The sequence below is a fragment of the Heliconius melpomene genome, chromosome 17 (genome assembly GCF_056956725.1).
Source record: "Heliconius melpomene rosina isolate 202511_hmr_F chromosome 17, ASM5695672v1, whole genome shotgun sequence".
Taxonomy (NCBI): Eukaryota; Metazoa; Arthropoda; class Insecta; order Lepidoptera; family Nymphalidae; genus Heliconius; species Heliconius melpomene.
The window spans coordinates 10,857,162-10,884,118 of NC_140405.1; the positions used below are offsets into that span (position 1 = coordinate 10,857,162).

The 26,957-nt window shown below is 32.5% G+C and overlaps 2 protein-coding genes and 1 non-coding gene across 6 annotated transcripts; 2 read left to right on the plus strand and 1 right to left on the minus strand.

The window, feature by feature from the left end:
• The first annotated feature begins 3,073 nt into the window (after positions 1-3,073).
• Positions 3,074-18,911, plus strand: LOC146530250 (uncharacterized). 4 transcript variants are annotated; one of them, XM_085199850.1, is made up of 16 exons: positions 3,074-3,298; positions 3,439-3,604; positions 3,885-4,067; positions 4,381-4,629; positions 4,940-5,060; positions 5,174-5,344; positions 6,077-6,191; positions 6,461-6,591; positions 6,849-6,968; positions 7,222-7,331; positions 7,425-7,560; positions 7,825-7,991; positions 8,176-8,333; positions 15,542-15,650; positions 17,820-17,887; positions 18,839-18,911. In XM_085199850.1, exons 1-16 carry the CDS (start codon positions 3,273-3,275, stop codon positions 18,882-18,884), a joined length of 2,076 nt encoding a protein of 691 aa, XP_085055976.1. In that variant the 5' UTR covers positions 3,074-3,272; the 3' UTR covers positions 18,885-18,911. The 4 variants fall into 4 exon arrangements, with proteins under 4 accessions (XP_085055976.1, XP_085055978.1, XP_085055979.1 ...); XM_085199852.1 differs by having other exon boundaries at positions 17,820-17,858; XM_085199853.1 differs by having other exon boundaries at positions 17,820-17,852.
• On the plus strand, positions 9,372-9,564 carry LOC146530251 (U2 spliceosomal RNA). Its single transcript, XR_014878975.1, has one exon. It is a non-coding gene; the product is annotated as a U2 spliceosomal RNA (small nuclear RNA).
• Exo70 (exocyst complex component 7) lies at positions 18,901-26,870 on the minus strand. The gene is made up of 17 exons (XM_085199855.1): positions 26,642-26,870; positions 26,315-26,480; positions 25,838-25,965; positions 25,424-25,498; positions 24,820-24,937; positions 24,328-24,545; positions 24,157-24,221; positions 23,706-23,806; positions 23,284-23,463; positions 22,591-22,772; positions 22,101-22,239; positions 21,100-21,195; positions 20,575-20,681; positions 20,120-20,226; positions 19,824-19,917; positions 19,258-19,452; positions 18,901-19,048 (listed from the first exon to the last, which is right to left on the minus strand). The coding sequence occupies exons 1-17, from the start codon at positions 26,687-26,689 to the stop codon at positions 19,007-19,009; spliced, it is 2,061 nt and encodes a 686-aa protein (XP_085055981.1). The 5' UTR covers positions 26,690-26,870; the 3' UTR covers positions 18,901-19,006.
• Positions 26,871-26,957: the final 87 nt, after the last annotated feature.

The window sequence follows — 26,957 nt, forward strand, 5'->3', positions numbered from 1 at the left end:
TGCAAATAAGGGGTTGAAAGTTTGTATGGAAAAATTCTTAAATAGCCACTGATTTTTATAAAATTGGAAATTTAAACACTTAAAAATATTTAATTGAACATGTGTTTCATGGTTTTCTAAAATTCACCCCCTAAGGGTGCAAATGAGGGGTTGAAAGTTTGTATAGATTTTTTTTAAATCGCCACCGATTTTTATAAAATTTGGTTTGGCATAAAACATGTTTCGTGGTTTATTAGAATTCACTAATTAAGCAATCGAAGCTGCGCGCGTCCGCTAGTATTAGTATAAATATAAAGATATAAGATAAAGTTGGGGCAAAATTATATTTCTAAACATAAATAAAAGAATACACTTAAAATATAAACCTATATTTATTTCTAACCTATATTTATTTCAACTCAATGTTTAACATTTCCGTTGTCGGCTGCAAGCAATCCATCACCCGCGTAAGTTGCTATTAAACGCACCCAAGGGTTTTGTCATCTTGTTTCCGTAAATCATTGTCATAACAAAGTAATGCCGTGACGAAATATATTTTTACATTATATTTTTGTATAAGCCTCTCAGAAGACGGTGTTTTCGAGAAATCTTAAATTTTTTGGTATACTCGTACCTATTTATAATAGCTTCATGTTTGCAGCAGGGTGGGCTAGTTCTCCGAATTTGAGGTTAATGATTTTAGCCTTACTGGTTTTTACAACCCCTTTGGTTTGTCCCTGAAAAGAGGCTTGAGAGGATGCTGACGGTAGTAAGGGCTTCCCCTGCGGGACCCGAACCTTGGTTTGCAGCCTTCGAACAGACTGGGGCAGGGTAGACAGAAGTAACTTAATATTAACTTTTAAGACGCTCAGTTCAAAACTTTCCTTCCAATTTTTATTTAGCACGCACTCTAGAATACAGCGGAAAGTGGAGAGGAGCGGAGTGTCTTAACTAATAAGGCTCCTTTTGCCTACCAGACTGCATGCGAGATACATCGTGAATCCGCTGCTCGAGCTGAATGATGATTTTTAAATACAAACTAAAAGAATAAAGCTAATTTCAAAACGTTTTACAAAAAAAAAGAAAAGCCAATAACAATATAATTTGAACGAGTACAATATAGCTGAACACTGGGTACATGAGTGATTTTCTCTTAAAACACAGCATCCTTGCTGCCGTCCGTGGAACGCAATCAGGACCTGTCGAAATGTCCATACGATGCTATAACGTGGAACGGACGCGTAAGCTTCAATTTTCTTTTTCCAACGCCTCCCGCTACCCAATATCGCTTGTATCAGTATACGGTATACGTGAATTCAATTACGTCTATTCTTTTTAAATTTGTACCATAAATTCAGGTTTTTAGACTAAAAATACATTTGCAATTTTCGCTTTTGGAACGTGTGGCTTTTTAATTTTTATTATGATGTAGCTGATTGTGAAATTCTTTTTCTTTTTATCATTATATTTATTGATTACGAGATTAACACACTACTCAAAAAATATATAATAGCCAAAGGATAATACTTTTTTTAATTAAAAGTATCTTATATACTTTCTTAAATACCCCTTACAATATGTTTATAAAGCTTCATGATAATCTGTTTAGTAGTTTCGGCGTGAAAGCGTGACAAACAAACTTATATTCACTTTAACGTTAAATTTATTTAAAATAAGCATTTATTTTACCATGTACCTTTGAGTCCTTTATTTAAAAAGGTCACGTGACCGGTGAGACTACGCCACCCAGCATATCATATCAGTCATAATTATGATAAACATGGCATGTAGATATTACTAGGTTCTTCCTGTATTAAATGAAACTCTTTTACCGGATAAATCGCGTATATTTAGTAAAATACACTACCCACCATAGATTTGAGACTTCAAAGTTTTTTTGAATCGGTCGTAGGCGGCGAATTTTTTTTTTTCTGGTAAATGCAAAAGCTGCATGAATACAACAAAAATATATTTCAAATTCTTTCCATCCTACTGACCATCTGACCATGACACACAATAGGTCCGAGAAATTAAAGGGCGATAGAGTGGTACTTAATTATTAATTAATTATTGGCCCATGTCTACCGCAGGAGTTGGACAATGGCCGCCCTTTCGCTAAACTACGGTTCTTTGTTACGATTGTCGAAAAGACTTGGGCAATGATTAATCTTATATTAAGTTGCTGGAATTAAGTTGCTTAAGCTTGAATGTTTGATATACTTCCGCTAAAGTTTTTATCTATCTCCATTCAAAAATAAATAAAACAACCAATACAAATATTTTACATATCAAAAACAACGATAATTCCAAAAGTAAATATCTTTCAGCATTTTGCATTGCCAAATCATAATTGACTTCACATCTCGACACACATTACACAGTTCAGTAAGCCACGGTACGTAACGCGTGCCCAAACTTGCTCAATGGGAACGGGGATCCAATAAAAAACCTGTCAAATCCAACGGGACAGGTGCGGTGCTGATCCACGCTCACTCTGATAAAGGTAGATTGATTCTTGTAATGGTATTTTAATAATATTTACTGATGCATTTAATAATAACTATCGGATAAGTTATGAAGGCTGTGAGGTCAAGCCAAGAAAGTAAGTTGTGCCGCTGTTTTTGCGTTTAAGTATATTAAGTTATGTTTTTATATATTTAATGAAGAAAGAGATTGTGATTATTATTGCGTTTCTTTAAAAATAAATAAATTATTACTGTGACTTACTTATAAATAAAACAAGATTTCCACTCACTCACTCAACGGCGAATTCGGCGGAAACTGGGGAACGGGAGTGTTTTAACACTAGGTTCCCTGTGCCTACCCTGCTGTGTACGGGATGATATGAAGTTGATTTTTTTTAACATAAATAGGCACATTATGAACATGATAATGATTTGTTATTCATCTTAATAATACATAAAAAATAAACTGTTGATTATATGAAGTATTTATTATTGTTGATGGACTGTTTCAGCATTTTCAGTTTCACATAAATACTTATAATGATTTTATTTAATATAGATAATTTTAAATTCGGTTCTTAGCTTCACCACATTTGGTAGAAAGAAACATCACTGTCTATATGTCAAAACTCAAATGTCAAAGTCATACGAGAGTTGAATTCAAAAGAGCGAAATTAAATTTTATTTTGTTAAGAACATGTGATTAATATATTAATACTTTAACAATATATTTTTACTTTAAATATAAGTATATAACTGTGATATCTCTTAGTTTTTAAGTTTTGTATCGTAAGAAATAGAAAAACGGTTTTAGTTGTCCACTAAATAATGGAGCACATCAGACAATTTGATTGGTATGGTTCATACTTTTATTTTACTTTTATATCGGTTTTTTTTTGAAAGAGATGAAGAAAAGACGGAATGCAAGATTGATACATTGTACATCAGTATATATTTTATTTCCAAAGCTTACATATTTTTCTAATTGTTACAGGTGTTATTCTCAACCTGATATTCATTTTCTAAAAGAAAATGATTTTGAGAACAGTATTACAGAAAAAATTCTACGTAACAAATTCCGTGATCCAATGATTTCAAGTGACTCTGAAGATGAACCACCAAATATTAATTGGGATGAAGTATTTTCTAAAAAAGAAAATGTAAGCTAATAAATAATGTTTCAGCTAACCTAATGCTAATTAACTTTTTTTTTCAGCTTCTTTATCACCCTGCGTATATGCAGAGTATGCAGAGGGAGCTTAGTGTTAAGACACTCAGTTCTTTTTACCCAATTTCCAGACTGCATATTGAGGGTGGAACATCTACCAATACCTCTTTTTGTCTTATTACTAGAGTAATGGAATGAAAATAACTGTTTTCCCCAGTTTGAATTGTAAACTTATAGTAATTTTATCCATCTTCAATTTTATATAATTTCAGTTTAACAGAACCTTCCGTGTGTTTGTGCCTTGCATGCCGAAGAACATACAATATCCCAAACTATCTACATTGACTTCATTTCAACATCATCAGTGCCTGAAAGTGTTGTGTATGGAAAATCCTCATGTCTTACCTGAAGAATTCTTAGCGAGACCCACTAAAAATGACTACAAGGCATTTACGGTTAGTGACATTAAAGCTATAAAAAACCATTAGGTTTTTTTTATTTTTAGGCAGGTAGGAAGTTCTCCATGCACTGCCTGTGTTTTGAGCCAATCCATGTTGAGTAATGGAACTCAAAATAGTTCCCCCGCAAATAAAACTCAAAATTAGTCCTTAAGCATAGACTTAGATCCTGAGAACTGCCACTATGATGTCAAAATTAAATACAATATGTTTTATATAATTTCTTTGTTTCTGTATTGCAATATCTTTTTATTGTATTTATTTTGCTTTAGTTAACCAAAGAAATCATTTTGTTATTGTATTTTTGAAGGACCTAAAACCAGTATATGAGAAAGAACAAAAAGAATTTCTAGAATGGGCTAAAACACAATGGACTACAGTACACTGTACACGGGCCCTAAGACCTAAACCCCCCATTGAACATGTTTATGACGCAAGATTTAAAATGAGGGAGAATGAAATGCAATCTTACCCCAAAATGTACAACATGGCTGCCCAAATACCCCTGGAAACAAGGAACAACGAGTTTGATATGATTTCAAGTGGGGATATAAAAAATGTAAGTTCTTTAAGATAATTTTTGTTGTGTTTTTTATTTTAGCTTCAAATTATATCCCGCACATAGCAGGATATGCACGAGGAATCGTTGAAACCATTAAGACACTTTTACCTACTTTCTGAGTAGTAGAACTCAACACTGCTTTGCCTCCTGACCAGAAAGAAGAAATAAACATATTGGTTATGTTTACAGGTTAAATGTCGTGTTTACAGTTACATGTTTGTGCCCGACCGCTGTTACTGGCCTTAATTAAAATATATTTCATTTTAATAATAAAATGAAAACATATAAAACATATAAATGTTAACAGGTTGATGTAAAACTACTGCCGCAAATAGAGTGCCGTGATATTAAAAGGATGCTAACTATAATGAAACAATGTTCAGTTCCCGAACCCTGTAACAAGCATCCATGTAGATTTGTATTACCTAGTAAGTTGATTTATTATTTAATTATATTTTATCTTATGCTGGAGGCCCAAGGCGCGCGGGTTCGAGTCCTGTTATGATCAAATTTTAATATATATTTTTTTTCTTTATTTTAGATGAAAAATCTGTATCAATACTACCATTAACGGAAGTCCAAAGGGAACTAGCACAGTATGCCTTTGACAATAACTGTCAATACATAGCAAGTGAAAATTCACTCAAATGTCTAATGGAGTTAGATAGACACTGGGACTTGACTGTGTCAGTTTTGCCTGTTATTGGACTTGGTGAGTACATTTTTAACTTCACATTGTATACGGAAAATAGCAAGATGAGACCAAAAAAAAGTTTTTTATCAAAAAATCATGGGGCCGTAGATGAATTTCAACACGATATCTCTAAGTGTTATCGACATAGCCCAAAGGATTAGCAGGCTGAAGTGACAATGGGCTGGTCACATTTGCCGCAGAACCGATGACCGTTAGGGTAAGCGCGTTCTAGAGTGGAGATCACGCCTTGGCAAGCGTAATGTAGCACGTCCTCCAGCTAGATGGAGTGACGATCTTCACAAAGTAGCGGGCAGCAGCTGGATGCGAAGAGCTGAAGACCGAGCTCAGTGGCGTGCCATTGGAGAGGCCTATGTCCAGCAGTGGACGAGGAAAGGCTGATGATGATGATGATGATGATGATCTCTAAGTGTTAATGAAATAATGGGTCTTGACGGACAGACAGAAGTACAAGAGGGACTATTTTATAAGGGTTCATTTTTTCTTTAAAAAGTATGAAACCCTACAAACAATGCATAAAAAATAATAGTATTTAATGCACCACCCACCACCTTCTTTTTTATACAATTCCAACAACCAAAGGTTGCCTGGAAGAGATCGCTTCAAGCGATAAGGCCGCCTTATTGTACATGTTTTTGTTCATTTTTGTATATAAATTGTGTAAAATTTTGTTGTTTTTGTGCAATAAAGGAGATTGTATTGTATTGTATTGTATTTTTTTGTTTGTAACAGATGGTGAATCAACCAATGTAGTGGTTTTGGGTGACGAATTTAGTATCAACAGGGAACCGCCTGTAATTAGAACTTATAAGGCCTTTAAGCATTTGTTAGTACATACTTTGATACCGTAAGTTATATTTTTAATATATATTTTTTTCCTTAATAAATTTAGGATTTACATTTATATGTACCTCTGTTTAGTTCTTATTTCATTATAGCTTACCAAATATGTTAAAAATAATAATTTTATAATTTTTAATTAAATTTTTTTGTAAATTTTATATTTTATTTTATTCTATTAAAGTAACATAAAATTTCGATTATTCACCAATTTACAACTAAGTAAAACCTATGTGTTAACTTTAAATAGCTAAATATTTATTGTATTTTTTTCAGAAAAACAGAAAAATACAAACTACACTACAAAAATCCCGATGACAATGACAATGAAAAAGAAACGTCAAACAAAAATATGACAGATGTGTCAGATACGTCTTCTGATGAAGATGACAACTTATGTATAATTGGTATGTAGAATTCCCATAATAAATGCTGATGTTAATAATGAAAATCTGATATTAATGATTTCGATTTTCACTCAAAGGAATGATTATATTGCCTTGTTTTACATTTGAAATAACATATTGCACGTTTATTTTTTTTAATGGGGGATCATTGTATTAATTTTTATTTATGTTAGTTTTCCTAGAATAAAAAATGAGCGTTAAATATATATATATATATTTACAAATATGTACTGATATTTTCTTTAACACTGATATAGAAGAAGAGACTGAAGCAACAAAAGAACAGAATGAAGATAAAAAGAAAAATAAAACAAATAATAAAACAAGGAAATTGAGTGAGGAAGATCAAATTAGTTTTTACAGTTGTACATGTAAAGGTATTTTTTTAATATTACCTAATTAGTTTTTGATCTCTATTGTTTTAATTGCATTAAGACTTTTATAGAGTAGTTAAAATTGTGTTTTCATTTAAAGTGGTGATGACAAAAACACTCTGTAAACTCGTATTATATTTTCTATGTTAATTTTTACCATTATTTATATTCTCTTTCCACAAAAATATATAATATTGAAGATATATAATTCTTCTTTCTTTCTTAATTTATAATTTAGATTTTATTATATATTTAGATACCATGTTTGAGAGACCGCCACCGAGATCGTTCAAAAGATGGCAGGTGCGGAACAAAACGACAGATGAAAATTATAATATTATTATACATTGTTCTCATAAAGCACGGGTAAGTTATAATAATTACTGTTTAGGTATAATAAATATTATAAAAAAATAATTTAATTATCTATATCTAATTTATTGCTTTTTTTTCTTTTAGGATAAAAACGGTGAAGTGCTATTAGAACCTATTCTTGAGTACCAAATGGAGTTGGGGGCTAGTGCCCAATCGAAGGAAAAACTACGAAGTCTTGCTTTATCTTTGCTTTTAAGGAAAAATGTTACTTTGATTAATGGTATAAAACTGAAAATATTATATGATAAGAATTTCGTAGATATTGTATATTGTTGGATTGAATTCATTAATTTTGTTTATTTCTTCGTTGTAAAATAGCTAATGTTAAATTATAATAAATCGCGTGACCATATACATCATGAATAAAATGTCCCCAAATAGGATTTGAACTTAAAAGGGCTGTATAGAAACAAACATTTTATTATTAAAAGCTTTTCTATAATTAACAAAAAATATTTATTATAAATATTTAATATTTTTTCAGCTCGTATAGATGGCGTTACAGGTGAAGTGGCACTCTTCGAACATTTACAATACGAAAGTTTTAAATCGAAACATGGCGATTTACTTCCAGACATTAGTAATATACTACATACAGCCATGAATCAGTTGCAGGGATTCATACCTGGCAATTACGTGTTGAGACATGAAGTAAGATATTTTATAGTATTATTTCTATGGGAAAACATTGTCAACAGTCATTTAAACATAATTAGAATTAAGTACATATATTATTAATATTAATACTTCTCAATGTAGTATAACAAAATAACCATTATTCAAATTGTTAACCACTTATTGATAAAATTTACATTTTTTTTTTCTCGTTTTTCAGCCATCTCACGGCGATAACGCAATACTGTACGTGTCAAAGCCTTCAATAAACTCATCATTTGTATTAGATTTTGATTCAACGCAATTAGTGGAACCTGATGAAGCGAAGCACTTGAGAACACCACCCGTTTTAATACCGATATTGTTGCCATATCACAAGTGAGTTATTTTTTAGCTTCACGCCGTATCCCGCATAAAGCAGGGTAGGTGGGGGAACTTACTTTTAAAATACTCCGTTCCCCATACATCATTCGATTTTCAAGACATAGTGTGCAGAGTGGCGGGACTCGACTCCGCGCTTTGCCTTATTACCAGGCCGAGGAAATGAAAATAATTTCTTTAATTTTTCACGATTCTTTCACGTCTCCAACACCTTGCAGTAATCTAATAATTAATTTATTCAAATTCACAGCCGTCATATAAAGTCATATTAATTTCATATAAACATCTTCTTTTATGAATTTCATATGCTACCCTTTTTTATTGATTTTCTAGTGTGTGGACGATAAAAAAATTAAAACATGTGTAGGTTAAAAATGTTCGACTCTGGCACATTTTCAGTAGTTTTCCATGGTATTTTATTAAATATTAATAGATAAATCTTATCAGCCAGATAGTGTCTTGTTATGCACTGGGGTAGTCTGATAAATTGTTGACTTTCATTTAATGGATTTATTTCCTGACTAGTAGCCCGCCCGCGGCTTCGCCCGCTTGAACTACATGATTATTCATTGAATAAACAAAATTGACTAATAGTCAAATGTGTTGATGTCAATGAATAATTTAATGTATTCGTTCAGAAACAGCCTTAAATGATAAATTATTGATTTGGGTAAGGATTTATAATATTGTTTGTAAAAAAACTGTAATATGCAATATTACCCATTATGCAAATCGAATCGAATAATCCAATATCAAAATCGATTTCACAATTATTAATCGAATGTCAAATCGAAAATTAATTAATTGAGATTGATTAATAAACAATAGATTAATTGTTTTGAAAGTCAGTTAAAATACTTTTTGTTTTGATTCTGATTTGTTATAAGTATAGATATAAATTGCTATATATTTGTAGGCAAACTTATGCCCTGAGGTCATTCATAGATGGCGCTGTGCATTGTATGCCGATTTCTGAATCGCGCTGGCTAAATGTTCTAGCGTTTAATGACGATCAAAATTTTCTGAAATTTATTTATCGCTTCTCGGCCTTTTGGCTAAGATCAAAGTGTAGTATCTGTTCTTTTCAGCTTAATATCTGAAAGTTCCCGCACCGCGGGACCAGTATATTAAACTGATTTTTGTAAGCTGACGGGATGCTCGGGGCTCGCTCCACTCCTGTCACGGGTCGGCCCGGCATTGCAGTGCCGCCGGGATCGGCCCACATAATAACAAAAATTAAAAAATAAGTATATTTTAACATTATATATATATATATTAAACTTTATATTTATTTTGTATCTTTAGAATACAGAGTTAATAATCTATATCTATCTCTATATATCTATATATATAATAAAACTGTAAGGGGGGTAAAATCTGTACATTGAATATAAACTAAAAAAAACACTTCAGGGGGACTTAATACAACTAATAGAAGGTAAAAATATGATTTTTGGAATTCTTGTCTGTCTGTCTGTTGTGACTCTTTAACTCAAAAACTACTGGACAGATTTAAATGAAACTTCTTTTGTTGCATAGCTATTAGTCTTCGGCAACATATAGGCTATAATTTATTTTGATAGTCCGAATACCTGATGTGAGACCCTAGCAGCCCGCCTAATCTATAAGAGATATCAATACAACGAATTAGGAAAAGTTATTCAACGTGATGAGCATTTTCTGTTGACATAAAAAAAAATTGGATCCAATGTGGAACCCCAGTCACCCAGCTAAACTTTATTACATATAATTCGTCAGTCGTCTTAAAATAAATTATTCTACGTAATAAACATTTGTTTTGGCGTTTACGTAATACCATAATTATTATTTAAAATGGTTCAACACCAAATGATATAAATTTAAGTAAATATATTCAAATAAAAATTTTTAAAAAAATCCATAAATCGGTAACATATATGTGTATTACAGAAAAAAAATGTTACATTCTTATAATTTTTAGGCCCGTTGTGGCGCAGTGGCACAAGCACGCGACTATATACACGACAGGTTCTGAGTTCGAGTCCTACTTGAAGAAATTAAATATTTAATATTTTTATTACCTCACTCTGGAACGAGGCAAAAGTAATTTTATAATATCAATAAAATATACGAAATATCTTCTTTTTTATAAAAATTAATCGCTGAATGTGTTGCTAAGCGCAAATCTCGAGAGCAGCTGAACCGATTTCGCTAATTCTTTTTTTATAATATTCCTTGAAGTACGAGGATGGTTCTAACGGACAGAAAAAAATAAAAAATTACCAGAAAAGGTCCAAAAACATGACTTTTCTATATTCCCATACAAAAGATTCGTATTAATATCTACTTAAAAGTCAATTTGGACTTTAATACCCTACTATAAAGTTTAAATGTTAGTAGCTGGATTCCTGGAAGACAAAATTGAGTGACGTTATATCGTATAAATATTATAGCCCAAGATCCCAGAGCCGCCAGACCGACGTCATTTTAGCAAAGCTGAAATTTTGAGGACTAATAGTCTTACATGTAGTTAAGATAGTATGCTTACTCACTAACATGAAAATGGGATCCTTACAGAGGTAGAGAAAAATAACGGTAAATCGCTTTTTGGGAAAATGATAAAGCCATCGGATTGATATGGTTGCTTAGGGTCTGGGGCTAGAGGGGTCTTGAAATAGTCCGTAAATAATATAATAATAATAATAATAACTTACTCTCCCCAGAGTAGAAGGAGGCAGAGGTATTATTGATATTACCAATTTACATAATAGCCAAATCGCATCATTAAGGAATTTTTTTATGTACAATCAGAGAAATCAATTTTGCACAAATTCATTGTAACAGCTGACAAACACTTGACACCACTTAACCTTCAAGATAGAAATAAACAAATCAATGAAAACATAACTCTAAACAGTGATAAAATAGCAGAATGGAACCAGAAATCTCTGCACGGAAGAACATCGCCATGACTTACAACAGCCACATGTCGACTTAACTACGTCGAACGCTTGGCTGAAGCGAGGTGATCTTTTCCCTGAGACAGAAGGTTTTATTCTTGCCATACAAGACCAAGTAATAGAGACAAAGAATTATTTGAAATATATAATCCGAAAACCAAACATTTTAGATATCTGCAGGCATTGCCACAGTAGTTCAGAAACAATACAGCATATAACCGGTGCCTGTAAGTCTATAGCCCAGAGCGACTATAAACATCGTCACGACCAAGTAGCGGCCATTATACATCAAAATCTAGCGTTCCAATACAACTTTATAACTGAAAAAGTACCGTATTATAAATATCAACCACAACAAAAAAAAATTATAATAATAATAAAAGTCTTTATTGCACATTTACAATAATTACTTACGATGAATGTATTAGGACATAAAATGCACAAAGGCGGCCTTATCACTAAAAGTGATCTCTTCCAGGCAACTAAACCAAGGATAGGATACATCTAAGAGTGAGGTCAAAATGTGGTGCAAAGCTTACGTAAACTTAATAAATATAAAACCTATACATACAATACATAATACATATAGACACATACATATAGATATACACATATATACATATATACATACATATATACATTCATACATACTGTATTGCAAATAAATAAATACATAATTATTGTAAGGAAAGAAAATACTTAGACGACTTTTGAATATAAGTAGGGATTTGGAGTGACGAATGTCTGAAGGAATCATATTCCAGAGTTTTACCGTTTTCACAGAAAAGGATTATAGGAAATATATTTTAAATTTTAGATTTACTTTAATGTAATTTGCCCCAATTTTAAAGAACCTTTATGACGTCTGGCAGAAGTAAAGGTCCACGTGGAAGAATGTGAAGTATACATTTTTAACTTTAAAACATATATAAAAACTCTCTTCCTTACTTAAGGGAGCGTTTTCATTTGACACTTCCAAGTGAAAGACTTGTACATTCATGTGTAACTCTAAGAAAACTTGAGTGCCCTATACTTAATACCTCTTTATATGAAAAATCCTTCACAGTTCAAGCAGTACGCTTATGGAACATACTACCTAACTCTATACTGTCGGGCAATCCATCTTTAAATACTATTAAAATCAAATTAAAACAACATTTCTAAAACTCAATTAGAATCTTTAGTAGTCGCTTTGTCTTTTTTTTAATAATTTTCTTTTTCTGTTTCAACTCTTTTATGTCATTGTATATATTTATGTAGGTATAGTAATATTGATTAATATTATGTATATTTGTATGTAGCTTTATTATTATTATTAACATTATATTAAAATACCGCACCCGAATCATTTCTTTTAACATCCCCTTACATTCAAGGGTTTCTGGTAGAGATCTCTGTTAGAGATAAGTTATCCATTGTACACATTTTTTCTGTTATCATAAGTTTTCTGTACTTTCTTTCTTGTGTGGTACATAAATAAATGAAAAAAAAGAGACTTTCTACTTTAACGCAACTGGAAGTGTGCTTTAAGTTGACACTATCTCTGATGGTTTTTTAAGTTAGAGAGTCATAAGTACATATTAGACTATCAATCCTCAAAATTTCAGCTTTGTTAAAATGATGAAGGTCTGGGAGCCCTGGGATCTCAATCTATTAATGTCAATATTTGTCAATATTTCTATGGTAAGATGTCAATTGAAATGTAAACGTCTCATTGTGCGTCTATATTACTAAATTTAAAAGCCACAAATTTTATAAAATTAATAAAGTGTTGTGTATTTGTGACTTACTAAATATGCCTTCTATAAGGCGGTGGACAAATTTAGGCAGAAGAATCTAATCGTACTGCCCAGAACGTGAAGATTGCAATGAACGTGGGCACGATAGTTGACTGATATGATAATTGTGCAAATTTGAATCGAGTTGCTTTTTGTTACGATATATCAATTGATGCCAACAGTGCCTACACCTGTGTTGCTATTGGACCTATGAACTCAGCTTGCCAATATTGTAAGGTTATTGTAAAAACTCAGTTTGCCAATCAATTTGGTGGCGCAATGATTTTATTATAAGGAGCAGGATTGCCAGTGGTTCCACGTTCAATGCAAGCTGATGAACTGAATTCATGTTTAAAGTCCTCCAAATTGTGGAAACATGTCAAGGTATTACATTTAAGCAAGAATATGCGTGTCATGTTGCAAAATGATCAATCTGGATACATATTCTCTAAACAACTCATTGATATTGGTAATGGCAAACTTCCTATATATGCGCTGACTGGCTGCATCACCTTTCCTGATTGTTTTTGTCAGTTAACGTAATCAAAAGATGAACTCATTCATAAAGTGCTTCCAAATGTTGCTGAAATGTTGCTGATTATTTATTCCATAATTGGTTGAGCGAAAGAGCTTTACTGGCTGCCAAACACACGATGGCATTCCTGGCAAAATAAGGACACATATGTCAGTTGATACGGCAACTAATGAAGATGATGTCGTGAACTATCCACCGGAATTTTTAAATTCACTTGATTAGCCAGGATTGCTGCCTCACAACCTTCAATTAAAGCTTGGATGTGTAGTTATAATGTTGCGAAATATTAACCAACTGAAACTTTGTAACGGCATACGATTAGCGATAAAAAATAATGAATAACGTAATAGAAGCAATCATATTGAAAGGAAAGTATAAAGGAGAAGACTTTTTGATGATGCGGGGCATCCCAATGATTTCGACTGACATACCATTCGAGCATAAAAGACAGCAGTTTCCAGTACGGCTTGCTTTCGCAATGACTATAAACAAATCCCAGGGGCAGTTATTAAGTGTTTGTGGTATTAATATAGAAAACTCATGTTTCTCGCATGGTCTATTGTATGTTACCTGTTCCCGTGTTGGAAAACCATCTGCTCTGTTTGTTTACGCGCCAGATAACCAAACAAAAAATAACGTGTACCATAAAGTACTACAATGAAAATGAAACTGAATTTAGAATAAGTAAAAATAAAATAAAATATAATAAGTAGGCATCATAATAAGATATTGGAAATTGTTATTTTTATCATAATTTTTAATGAATATTATAAGAATTAAAAATGATTTAAGTTTTTATTTTTTTTATCTTACTAGCTGACCCGGTGTCGCTAATAGCAGAATACATATTTAAAAAAATCGACTGTTAGGCGATACGAAGTTCGCGGGTCTGCTAGTTATAAATATAAATAAATACAGATAGAATCATAGTTAGAGTCATCATTCAGAGTGAATAAAGATAAAAATAAAGGACATTTGGGACATTTTAAATGAAAATTTGACTGTATACAGGTGGAATTGTCAGCGCCACTTTAAATGAAACCACAGTTTTAACTACTCTATAAAAGCCTAATATAATTTGGAAAAAAAAAATCTCAAAAATGAAAAAGTTTTTTTTTCAAACAAAATAAATAATAAAATTATCGTTTTAAAATAAAACGCCATTTGTAAAGTATAACATAGGCACGCACACACTTACCTGTAAAAACGGGAACGTCGCATACGTGCGTGACACGAAATACAGGTGTGGATAAAAATCGTGAAATGTAAAAAAAATCCTACGTCCAAACCGTTGAGGTACCTTGATTATTTTTTTAAATTCTGGGTTTGAAATATTTTACCCTATATGCAGTTTCAGTAAAAGAAGCGCTGCCTCTTCCATCCTGTAGATTATTGAAATATTCTAAAGACGTATTTTAAGATTTTAAAGACATATTTTCATTTTGTTTTTGTTTAAAATCAGTTTATATATATATATATATATACATACATACATATACAACTCTTCCATCACTGAGTGACGGACAAACAATACACGTCCGAAACGCAGAGAGAACTTAAATTTAGTATATACAAGCGACCTGCTCGCGGCTTCGCTAAACTAAAATACTTATATCTTTTGATAGAGTGAAGCGATTACAATGAAATAAAAACTAAAACCGTCTCTGAGTTACTTATAATTTTTATGTATAAAAGTTAAATTTGTTGTGTGTATACGTGTACACATAAACAGACAAACAGACAAAAATGCTGGAAATGGATTCTGTTAGTTATCCTTTAACACCCTGGCTAAATTTTTTTTAAATATTTTCAATGTACAGAAACGACTTTTCTACAGATTTATTATAAGTATATATACAAAAACTATAAATGTTTATCAGTTTTCTACAAGAATATGCTACAAAGATAATTTTAATTAATAATTTAACCGTCAAAAACCTATTTAATCTGTAGAGTTCGTAAACAACTCCCGTGCGCGTGGTCTCCCCGGGAAAATCACGTCACGCAGAAGCACGAGAAGCGCCCGGCGCGACGACAGCGCACGCCGCCGCGCGCCCTCAAGGTAATTTGCCTATACCTTTGCTTATCTTTTCCTCCGAAAAAAGGTATACCTTTGCTTATCTTTTCCTTGGCTTTCCTATACCTTTACGCATAGTTGCGCAAATTGTAATTGAAATTAACAATTGAATATTAATAATTGATCATTTGTTGATTATTATTGTACTGTAAAACAGTAAAATAATTATTTAATTATTAATTGTGACTTCGTTACAAAGAAATTATGCCGTTACCTCAGATTACGTTTAGCGGAGATTAGCAATAATAATTACTCTTTACCAAACAGTTTTTAGACTTTGTGTTTATTTATCAAATAGTACTTCATTTATGCTTTTCTTCTGCTTATGTTTTCGTTTCTGAAGAGAATTTCATTTCCCCGAGTGGGAATCGAACCCACAATCGTCGCATTACTACCCTACCCTACTATAGGCGAGTTTTTGTTCATAATTAGATACATTAGTATAAACCAGATTCAAACCAATAAAGATGGTCTGTAAAGATATCCCAATATATCGTAATACTAACACTATTCATTCCTAATATTTTATAGTTTTACGACTTTCAACATTTCAACATTTAATTTTTCTGCCATTTTTTTGCTATTGTACCCAACATCGCCCTCTTATGTTATACGGACGATACGGACTGGTCGTTAAATAAAGATATTAAAGTTTGGGAGCAACTAAAAGTATAAAAACATAGACACACACATTTTTCGCCGGTTTCTGGAGACATTGCGTCTTGAGTGGGCGGACGCTTAACGCTGCGCGTGGCCTCGAAACCACGGCGAAGAAATGAAAATATAAATTTAAATAAATATTAAAAAGTGCAGTAATGTCATTTATTATTATTTACAATAGGCTACATGGTTATGATACTCCAAATATTCAAAGCTAAACTTAGAATGTACTATTTATACTTTTCTTTATCAATCATTACGGTACCTCTCTCTCACCCTCTTTCATCCACCCGCACATATATAATCATATGCTATGATTTGGATATATTATGATAAAATTGAGGAATGAGAGGCCAGTCGTACAGTGTACGCAGGAACACAAGTGTTTGAATGTAACGCGACAGGTTATGGGTTGGATCCCCACCCGAGGAAATAAAATATTTATTTTAATTTATATTTTCATACTAATATTAATTATTAATTTACTTTATACATACTGTTTTAGTCTTTTTTGAGGTAGTAGGTGATATGGTAGGTCATTATATTATAAAAAAAGATACCAAAGACGAATGATTACAACGCTTCAGGGAGTCACATCAAGTAACATCAATTGACGTTGATTTGGGTTTTCGATATATTTAGCATTGTAGGCAGAGGGAGCCTATTGTTAAGACACTCTATTCCCTACTTTCCGCCGAATTCTGAGGCCAGTCGTGGCGCAGAGGCACAAGCATGTGTCTGTTAACGTGACAGATTTTGGGTTCGATTCCTACTTGAGGAAATAACATATTTTCAGTTTTTCGCTCTAGTGTCGAGACAAAGCGCGGCGTATAACCATATTATACTTCAATTATTTTCTTTTTATATAACAAAACTATGGATTTGCGTTTTTTTTTATATTTTATGAAAGAGGCGCTAACGATATAAATAAATTGTAACCAGCGCATAAGAATCTCGACGTATTCCGTCGTATGACGGTTTTCATAAAGCGCGGCTTCTAATTCCGCTACGTGGAAATTTTTTTACGTTTTCTAAATAAGTATTTTTCTTTCCCAAGTATGGAATAACAGTGTAAAACTGTTAAAAAAAATTTAGTGTTTTATATTTTATTTTACTGTAAGCAATCATTGGAATATAGAGGTATTAAGTATGGTGTGTGTTTATTCAGATGGAGTTTTTTTTTTTTTATTATTATTGTGTTAATTAAAAAAAATTAAGCATGTTTTTAATTTTTGTCTGTTTGTTTAAAAAATTCAAGATTCTTTTAATATATTTAATGTACCTTAAACATATTATGTTCTAATAAAATATGTTGGTACACATTAAAACTTCAAAATTTGTTAAAATATATATATAAAAAACATCGAATTGTCTGTTTGTCAATATAAAGACTTATATACTGTATGGTACCATATGGTAGATCAAAATCCTATAACAAAGGCAAACACAAAACATATATACATATAAAGTAGTCAAATGCGTTCTGTTTATTAGCTGGAGGCGGAGCAAGGCGGCGCGAGCGGCCAGGTTGGGGTACCCGCGACCATTTATACTTATATGACGTAACGTATAAACGTAAATTAGGGCTTCAACTGCGTATCGAACCTACAACCACTTAGGTTTTACTTGTAACAAGAGAATAAATAGGTTCGGGTGCATGAAAATGATCTTTAGTTAGATTTTTTTTGTTTCTTGTGGAAAAATTACAAGACTTGTGCTTTAGTGTATTAAACAATAAAGACATATTTTTTTAGTAAATTATTAAAGATTGACCATTGGAAATTATCAACTTACTGACTTAACTGACAGAATACAAGACAAGTTAAATGCATTATTTTATTATACGTTAGATGAAGCCCTAATATCATACATATTATATTATATAAACATTTCATGCGAAATAATCATAAAAATTGGCAATATTTTTCAAATTTTGATTAATAATCAAGAACAACTGAACGGATTCACTTAAAAACTACTGAACGAGACTCAAAGGCTACTGAACTACTTAGTGTTTTCAATAAAAAATAGCAAGTATTTTTTTTTATTTGACTTTTTTAAGGTATGAATAAATAGATTTTTATTCGATGATAAAGAGATTGGAAGGCAAAGGTCGCTGGTTCGAGACCGCTTCATATAAAAATTGTTATGTTGGAGAGACTATCAAAAAAATTTTTTTTTCTAATCTCCTCTTTGGAAATAGCGTGAAATAAGATAATCTAATTTATTATATATATTAACGTATTTTATAGTATTATATTGATCGAGATAATATATTAGTATATTTTATATAGTGTTTTATTTGTTTGTGACAATATTTTGCTTTAACCTTTTTTAATTAAAAATTAATGATAATATAGCACATTCTATATAAATATTTTTATAGATAATTATTATTTATTATATAATAGTCATATAAATGAAAATAATAGTTTTTTTAATTATTAGTTTTCTAAGAATAGCTGTCGGAAAGAAAATACGCAATTATATTTATATTATCAAACTTGTTACAGTGGCCCAAAAGGAAAAGAAACAACAAAAAGAAGAACTAAATATTAAAAAAAAATAAACAATATTTAAACGTAACATATTGTGTTTTATTAAACATTATACACTATACAATAAATAATAATATTTTTTTTTATAATAAGCACCTATTTTCGTATGCACATTACATTATTTTATGCTGCTTCATCAAAATAGCCGTCTAATTGTGCTGCGATCTGTAAATGGAAATTTAAATAAATATTTGGCCTTCAAGTACAGTGTAATGCAAGTTTCCAAGGCATTTTTACTTATTTCATGGTATAAAGACAGAGAGATGCTATATTTTGATATTTTTTATTTAAATAACAAACTAAAATTACGGAACCAATAAGCCTAGGGTAACTAAGAGAATAAGAGAATAGTGTAATCTTGATTTATAACTAACTTGTATCGGCGTAAACTTCAAATATTTATCTGGATTCTTAGTAAACGCCGTTCCGGCAGCTTTTTCATATAAGGCATCATATTTAGGTAAGATTGCTTGTTTATTAGCCCGTTTGAGTGACTCCCTTAGTTCTGGGTCGGGCACGCTGTAGCCGCGTTGGAGACGAGTCGATTCTTCCCAGTCGCGGTTGAACGCCTTTTGGAAACATTTTGTATTAAATTATGTATTTTATATATATTTTAAAAATACACAAATGTACCACTGTAATAAGTAAAAAGCATTTACAAAATATTAGTTCTTAAAATGATAAAATTAACTTAAAAATTCTAATCAAAATTTGTAATTTGCGTTCAACTGTAAACGCAACGGTTGTAGGTTCGATTCCTCCTCAGGGAATTAAATGAATGAAATATTTTAATTTTCTCACTCTTAATATGCCACATGCCACTTAATACAAGAATTTGGCGGAACAGAGTGTCTTAACACTAGGTTCCCAGGCTCCTACTGCATACCCTGCTACATGCGGGATACAGCATGAAACAAAAAAAAAATTAAACAATACTAACTGAGAACTTATCCTTCAACATCTGCCTGTCCTTGTCCCTCAGCTTGGCGGGGAGCGGCTCCTCCAAGATCAGATGTGATAGTAGTTTATTCCAACTGAAATATTACATACATAGTAATTGTTTATTAATTCATATAATAATTTCAAGTTGTTTAATATTTGAGTAACTATAAAAATTCTTCTAAAAAAAGCAGCTTCACGCACTTTCCCGCATAGCAGAATAGGATAGAGTATACCAAGCGTTAAGCCACTCCGTTCCCTGGTTTCCATTAAATGTTTGATACATTGTACACATACCTCTGTAGGTAAGCATTCTTATAGTCCTGTATCATATCGCGGTAGTTCTTTTCGCAGTCGGGTTCCGCTAGCGACAACACGTCCAGAAGGGAACTACGTTGGAGACCCTGAAAACAGTTTCAAAATTACTAAGTATTTACATAATTATATATATTTGACGAATAACGACGAATAATTCCATTATTTTAATAAGAAAATTGGTATTCTTTAAAAATATTTTTGAATCAAAAATTTTGCTGAGAAAAATCACCAACAAACGTAAAAATTATTTTTTTTAATATAGAAGTTAAATACAACCACAGTAATTAAAAATAATAAAAAATATAAATAGATTAAATTTTCAAGGAAATATCAATAATATAACCATTATTTTAATGCAAAAATGCAAAAAAAAATGAACATGATTATAAAATGTATTACTCAATTCTAAAAATATATATTTCAAATATACATACTTGTAATAGATATAACGTGTTATTGAGTAAAAATATGGCTTTGAGCGCGTCTGGATATTGCTCGCTCTTGTTGCGAAGCGTTAAATTCAACTGCGCTAGCACCTTGCCTGTATAAATTTAAAAAAATGTATTTATTTCCAGCTTTATGCTGTAGTCCTAGAGGGAGAAACTACTATTAAGGCACTCCATTCCATATTTCCCATCGAATTTAGCAGGCATTGCGTGTTGAGTGGCAGCTCTCGACGCTGCGCTATTGCCTTGGTACCAGAGTGAAGAAAAAAATATATAACTAAATAATAATTTACTTCATCGAGTAGGAATTGAACACACAACTAGTCAAGTTTACAGTCACACGCTTGGCCTCAGCTCAGTTAAATAATATAATAGTAAACGTGTGATCACACGTGTGAAAATGTGTTCACACGTGTAGTTGACATTGCAGATTGAACTCTCCTAGTTCCGATCCTGCGCGCATACGTGCGTATGTGTGTGCGCGAGTGTGTGTTACTGTGTGTGCATACATACGCATGTACAGTGCGAGCATGAGCGCATTGCGGTCGTGCACGGTGGGTATCTGCGCCGCCGCGCGCGCGTACCACGCCTCCGTAGACAGCGCCGGACCTATACGACGCAAATATTATGTTTTAATTTGCTAAAATTATTTAAAATATTATTACAAGTGTTTATTAATTTATACTCAGTAGCTTGTTTTACATGATTATCTTCTTTTATAATTACTTTTAACCATATAGTTGTTTCTGTATTTATATTTGTAAAATGAAATATAATTGTATTATATTCAAACTTTGAATAAACTAACTTCAATAGTAATTTAAATAACTTCGATCGTTACATATAAAATGAAACAAATAACACACCAGCAGTAAGGTATAGCGCGCACTAGTGATTTTTGTCACCGTGACTGTTGCGTCACTGTCACCGTGTACATTACACTTAATGAAGGTGCGCGCATTTGGATACGTGACAATTGGGTGACTTTTTGTCCGCGGAGGACGGCAACACGCCAGTGACGCAACTGTCACCGCGTCCATAGATTTGTATGCCCGTGCGCGCATTAGCAACTAAATGTCACCTCCCCCTTGCGGTTTCCATACTAGTCGTCTTCCGCATAAACATGAAACAACAGCATGTTGCATTGCAGCACCGAATTTTTATTTCAAGAATGGCGTCAAGCTCATCACCAAGGCAAAACGTGTGTTTTCATGAAAATAAAATAGACAATGACAATACTGATTGACGAAATTGAGTTGAGGCCATTGCTCTATGACAAATGAAAAGTTGAAAGCCAATATTTTCTACATTTGCCTTTTTTTCTATTTCTTAATATAAGTGCACAGACAACCATCTCTTCGAGTTCCATTTTATCAAATGTAAAAAGTTTCGTCACTGTCATCGCAAGTGCGCGCAGTCGCGAAAAGTATGGTGACATTTCAGTGACAAAAAATTTATTGTCACCGTGACAAAAGTCACCAGTGCGCGCTAAGGCTTAGTAGAACAAGACTCACCGATGACGTGCGCGCGGTCGGCGAGCGCGTGGCAGTAGGCGAGCGCGGCGGCCGCCAGCTGGTGCACGGTGCCGTCCACCGCGCCCGCCGCGCCGTCCCCGCGCACTCCCTCAGCCCACTCCTCCAACGAGCGCACGCACTGCGCCCGGGGACAGAACAATCACAAATAATAAGAAATCTTTGAGGTTGTCATGGCGCAGGGGCAGCAACTGTAAACATGTGGGTTGTGGATTCCATTTCCACTCGAGGGAATGAAATATCAAATATTTTAATTTCCGCGCTTTGGTATCGAGGAAGAGCGCGATGTTGAGTTCCGCCACAAAACACGCAATGCCTCGAGAATTCGGTATAAAGTGGCAAAGTTTTGTATGAAATGTCTTAATGGGAGACCTTCTTGATACCACGGCGTTTTAACTTTGCGTTCGATTTAAAAAAAACACTTTCAAATCTGTAATAAGAATTTAAAATAAAAATATAAAAAAATACCCACATGATGATTACAAGCATTCACAATGGCCGCATACGGGGCGGGCGAGGCAGGGTGCAAGGCTCGCTGCATCTCCGGTTGCAATCGTTGCAGTTTAGCAGCTAGTGCCCACACCGCGGCCGCGCCCGCCCCGCAGCGGGACGCCGTGCGACGCGCGCGTGTGCATACACGGTCTACTTCTGATGCTGGGAAATGAATTTTGATAATGTTAGTGTTCATTTTACTAATATTTTAAAACTAATGAGTTAATTTGAATGAACAGGCTAATTTTAAGAACTAGTGGTATGAATTGAAAAAAATATTATTTGTTGGATAGTTCTTTGAATGAAGAAAAATATATATTAGGAGGCTTTATTATATTAAGTTAATAATTTTTGTGCAATGTAGGATAGCTGAGATAAGGGTTATTCTTCGCACTTAGATTGTATCATGTGTAGTTATTTCATTTGACCAGACGAATTCCAAACCATATACCATTTACTAAACAACCTTTTAATTATCTTAATTCTAAATACATTTCAATTTAAAATTTACGATTCACACCAATCAATCACGCTCACCATCACAATCATTACACATTTTAAATGAAACACACATATTAATACATATTTTAAATATCTTTCATCACAAACGTCAGTAATTCCAAATTCAAAACACACTTTATATTATATAAATATAATTCTGAATTCAACTCACCCAAGAGCGCCAAGCAGTCCTTCATGACGCCCGCCAGTAGGCTCGACAGTCGCGGCAGGGGAACGAGGCCGAGCGCGTGTCTCTGCTCGCGGCGCGCGAGCCGGGCAAGCGCGGCGGCCAGCGACCCCGCCGCCTCAGCTTCCCGCTCGTCTGCCGCGCTACTGCATTCTTCTGCTACATCTGTTTGAATACAATATATGATATAATTTATAGTAGTAGGTGCAGTGTAATTTTAAGACGTTTAGAGATACTCGAATTTAGGACCAAAAAACTTTTTTAATTAACTATTTATTTTATATTTCATGATTTATTGTTTTACAGCTCATTTTATAGCACTTCATCAATTAATTGCTATATGATTAATAAATTTTATAAAATATTATATCGTTTTTATTTGTTAATTATTTTAGAAAATAACTTACAAGAATCATTAATAGATCGCCGTGGACCAATGGCTAGTCCGGTGGACTGCTCGAGCGTTTGAGACGCCTTCATCATTATGTTGATTGCACGTTTCTCCAATCTGTATATGAAAATGACATAACAAGTATCATATTCGTAGTCACATAAAAGACAATATTACTCCATTTTCGCAAAGTGTTGAAAAGTTACGATGGCTTCCATTTGAGTGGTTAAGAAAGTACAAAATGTTAATTTATTTTAATTAAATAAAAAAAATTAAAACCTAAATTAAATACATTTAAGACTGACTGACTGAAAATAAGATAGTCTACAAACTAGATTTTAGAAATTTCCTTACTTTTGATTATTTTGTTCGTGAGTGCGCAAAATTTTATAAAGACTAACTTTAGACCACGATTCGTCGATCGTACTGTACTTATATTAAAAACTTATTATTACTGTAGCACTTACACTTTTTGTATTTTACTAGTTCTTCGTTGAGTACTGTCGGTACGATGCAGCATATTTTTACTTCTCTGAAAAATAAATAAATATTTTGTAGGTGATTTTGTCATAAAAAGTGATCAGCAGAAAAAAAACTATTCCCACCAATTATACAAAATATAAAAAAGAAATAATCACCATAAGCGGTGAGGCGCCCATCGAGCGGGATCTCAAATAGTCTTTAAAAGCGACGAGCGAAGCTAACGCGGCGGGCCCGCGTGCGGCCAACAGCGCCGCGGCCGGCGCACGCCCTGCCGCGCTGAGCCACGCCGCCGCCGAGCGCATGGCCTCGAGCGCCACGCTTGTGGAGCTGTCGCTAACGCTCACGCTTACGCTTACGCTTTCTACGCTGGAGTCTGTAATTATTTTTATATGTATAGTAATCATATGAGACACTAAATCGTTTCGTTTTTAAAAGGATCCTGAATAAATAAATATATATACATAATATGTATTTGATTTCATTCTTATTTTGACAAAAAAAAATATGCAGCATTCTGTTGCCAAATAATCATAATAATTTTAGAATTGTATCTAGAAATTTATAAATTCTAATGCTAACAACAAAAAAATAATTGTGATAAGCAGGAGTTCAAATCCCGCTGAGGTTTTTTATAAAAAAATACCAACCTTCTTCTAAAGCAATCATATCCATCAAAGCAGTTGGTGACAGAGGCCTAGTATTGCGACTTAGAAGCTCTTCAAAAGCATTCTCCAGTTTTAATACTCCAGCATTATATAGTTGATTCTAGATAAAGAATTGGATTTAAAAATAAAAAAATATATGATTATTAATAATATTAAAAATAGTTCTGTTACATAGATCCATACAAAATATACAAAACTCCTCTCTCTCTCTCTCTTTTTTTAAAGTAAAATCTTATACAAAAATATAAGTGATAAAAATGTAATTAGAAGAGATTTCTTTATATGTTTACTTTTATATATTAGTTTTTTTTAATACAATATATAGTTTTTCTCTCACACTTTCACACTCAGCATTGTGTGTATCTAGACTAAACAATGCAGTTTTCCTGATCAGAATAACCACCATTACATATATATTTACAGATGTACACTGTTTCATTGCACTATGATAGCCTTCCCACATGATATATATTAGCTGCTGCTGTTAGCTTTATGTTTTTTTTTATTAAAATAATTGTAATTAAGGTAGCAAACTTATATTACATTTTAAAATATCTTAATTTATTAAAATAACAAAAATACTCACAATATTCTCTAATTCCACACTTTGGGGATTGTTCTTATTGAAATAATTTTGTGCCTCTGCCAATTTATCAAGAGCCTAAAAATATAAAACATAACATTAAAATTGATTCACAATATAAAATACGGCAGGATTGATGAAGTACAAAATTATAGACATTATTGATTTTAATAAGGTTTTACAAAAACCAATTTGAACTAAGTCTAACTCCACCTGCATATCACTATTATGAACATAAGAAACAGTTAAAATTATCCTAACTGGCCCTTATTAAAACTGTCACAAATTTATTCAATATTAGAATAAAAGCCAACAACAAAGAAGGTAGAGGGAATCTGTTAATACACTCAGACTGGCCTCACCTATACAACCAATTTTGTTGCATAACAAATTAATGTTTAAAGTAATATAACCAACCTCAAGATAAATATTTAAAGATTCAATAGTCCCAGTATGAGGTCCTGCCTGGATAAGATCTGCCAGCTCTCTCGACACCATATAGTAATTAATTACATGATCTAAAGCTGTCACTGTTCCCTCCATATCTAGAATTATTAAAAAAAAATGAAAATAAAATTTATTATTTTTACTTTTTCAGCTGTGTCTACTTTTTAACTAGTTTTCACATGTGACTTTATCTTTGTGGTCAAGTGAAAACAGCAACTAACTGTAATATGACATATTGAAAGTAACTAACATCCAATCCAAGGTAACTAACATTGCAGGGATAGTAGGTTACAATAAACAATTACCATGATGTAGTATACTATACTCTAACATAGGCTATAGCTTAACTGAAAAATATTTTTTAAATTTGACGCAGTATTCCTGAGCATTCAACCAAACATTTATAATCTTCATAATGTTACTATGTATTGATTAGAATAATCTTACTATGATGAATTTGCTGAAGTCTAGCAGTATCACCATACAAAGGCAGGACAGCAGTCTCCAACTGCTGGAGCCTTTGTTCACAAGCACCCAAAACATTGCACACATCATTAGCAAGCGACGAACTTTTCTTTGCTGCTGCTTTCAATTCTTGGATGTTCGTCATTTCCTGGTAAATTAAGCAGATAACGCCCCCAATTTAAACTAAACCAATAGATCATTTAAAAATTCATATCTAAACTTAATCCATAAATAAATAGCAACAAGACATAAGAAAAGACGTGAAAATAAAACTTTCACGTAATATAAATAAAATATATAGAAAATCACCCTCTTAAGTTTCATTTCGATTTCGTATTTCTTCTCCACTGCATACATTATGTAAAGTATTTCTACTTATCACTTAATTTATAATAAATGTCTATGTTCAATTATAAATATAAAAGTACACGTTTTAAAACTAACACATAATATTTTCTTTTATTTATTTCAGTGAAAATGTATGCAAACAAACTCGTAACTTTATTTTTTTTCTGTCAATTACATATTCCAATTTATTATGACAAGACAAAGCAAATTGACAGAACTGACTTGGTGTTAGCATATTTAAAAATAATCTTATTATTTAACTAAGAATATTTGAAAT

What these genes read in the sequence shown, in the direction of transcription:
- Exo70 (XM_085199855.1), bottom strand. Translation starts at nt 26,689, where the DNA reads ATGTATGCAGTGGAGAAGAAATACGAAATCGAAATGAAACTTAAGAGG. An exon ending in TGGGCGCCTCACCGCTTATG is followed by an intron (nt 24,222 to 24,327) that starts GTGATTATTTCT and finishes TTTATTTTTCAG; the next exon opens with AGAAGTAAAAATATGCTGCA. An exon ending in GGACTGCTTGGCGCTCTTGG is followed by an intron (nt 22,773 to 23,283) that starts GTGAGTTGAATT and finishes TTCATTTCCCAG; the next exon opens with CATCAGAAGTAGACCGTGTA.
- LOC146530250 (XM_085199850.1), top strand. Translation starts at nt 3,273, where the DNA reads ATGGAGCACATCAGACAATTTGATTG. An exon ending in CAAGTGGGGATATAAAAAAT is followed by an intron (nt 4,630 to 4,939) that starts GTAAGTTCTTTA and finishes AAATGTTAACAG; the next exon opens with GTTGATGTAAAACTACTGCC. An exon ending in TGACAACTTATGTATAATTG is followed by an intron (nt 6,592 to 6,848) that starts GTATGTAGAATT and finishes ACACTGATATAG; the next exon opens with AAGAAGAGACTGAAGCAACA.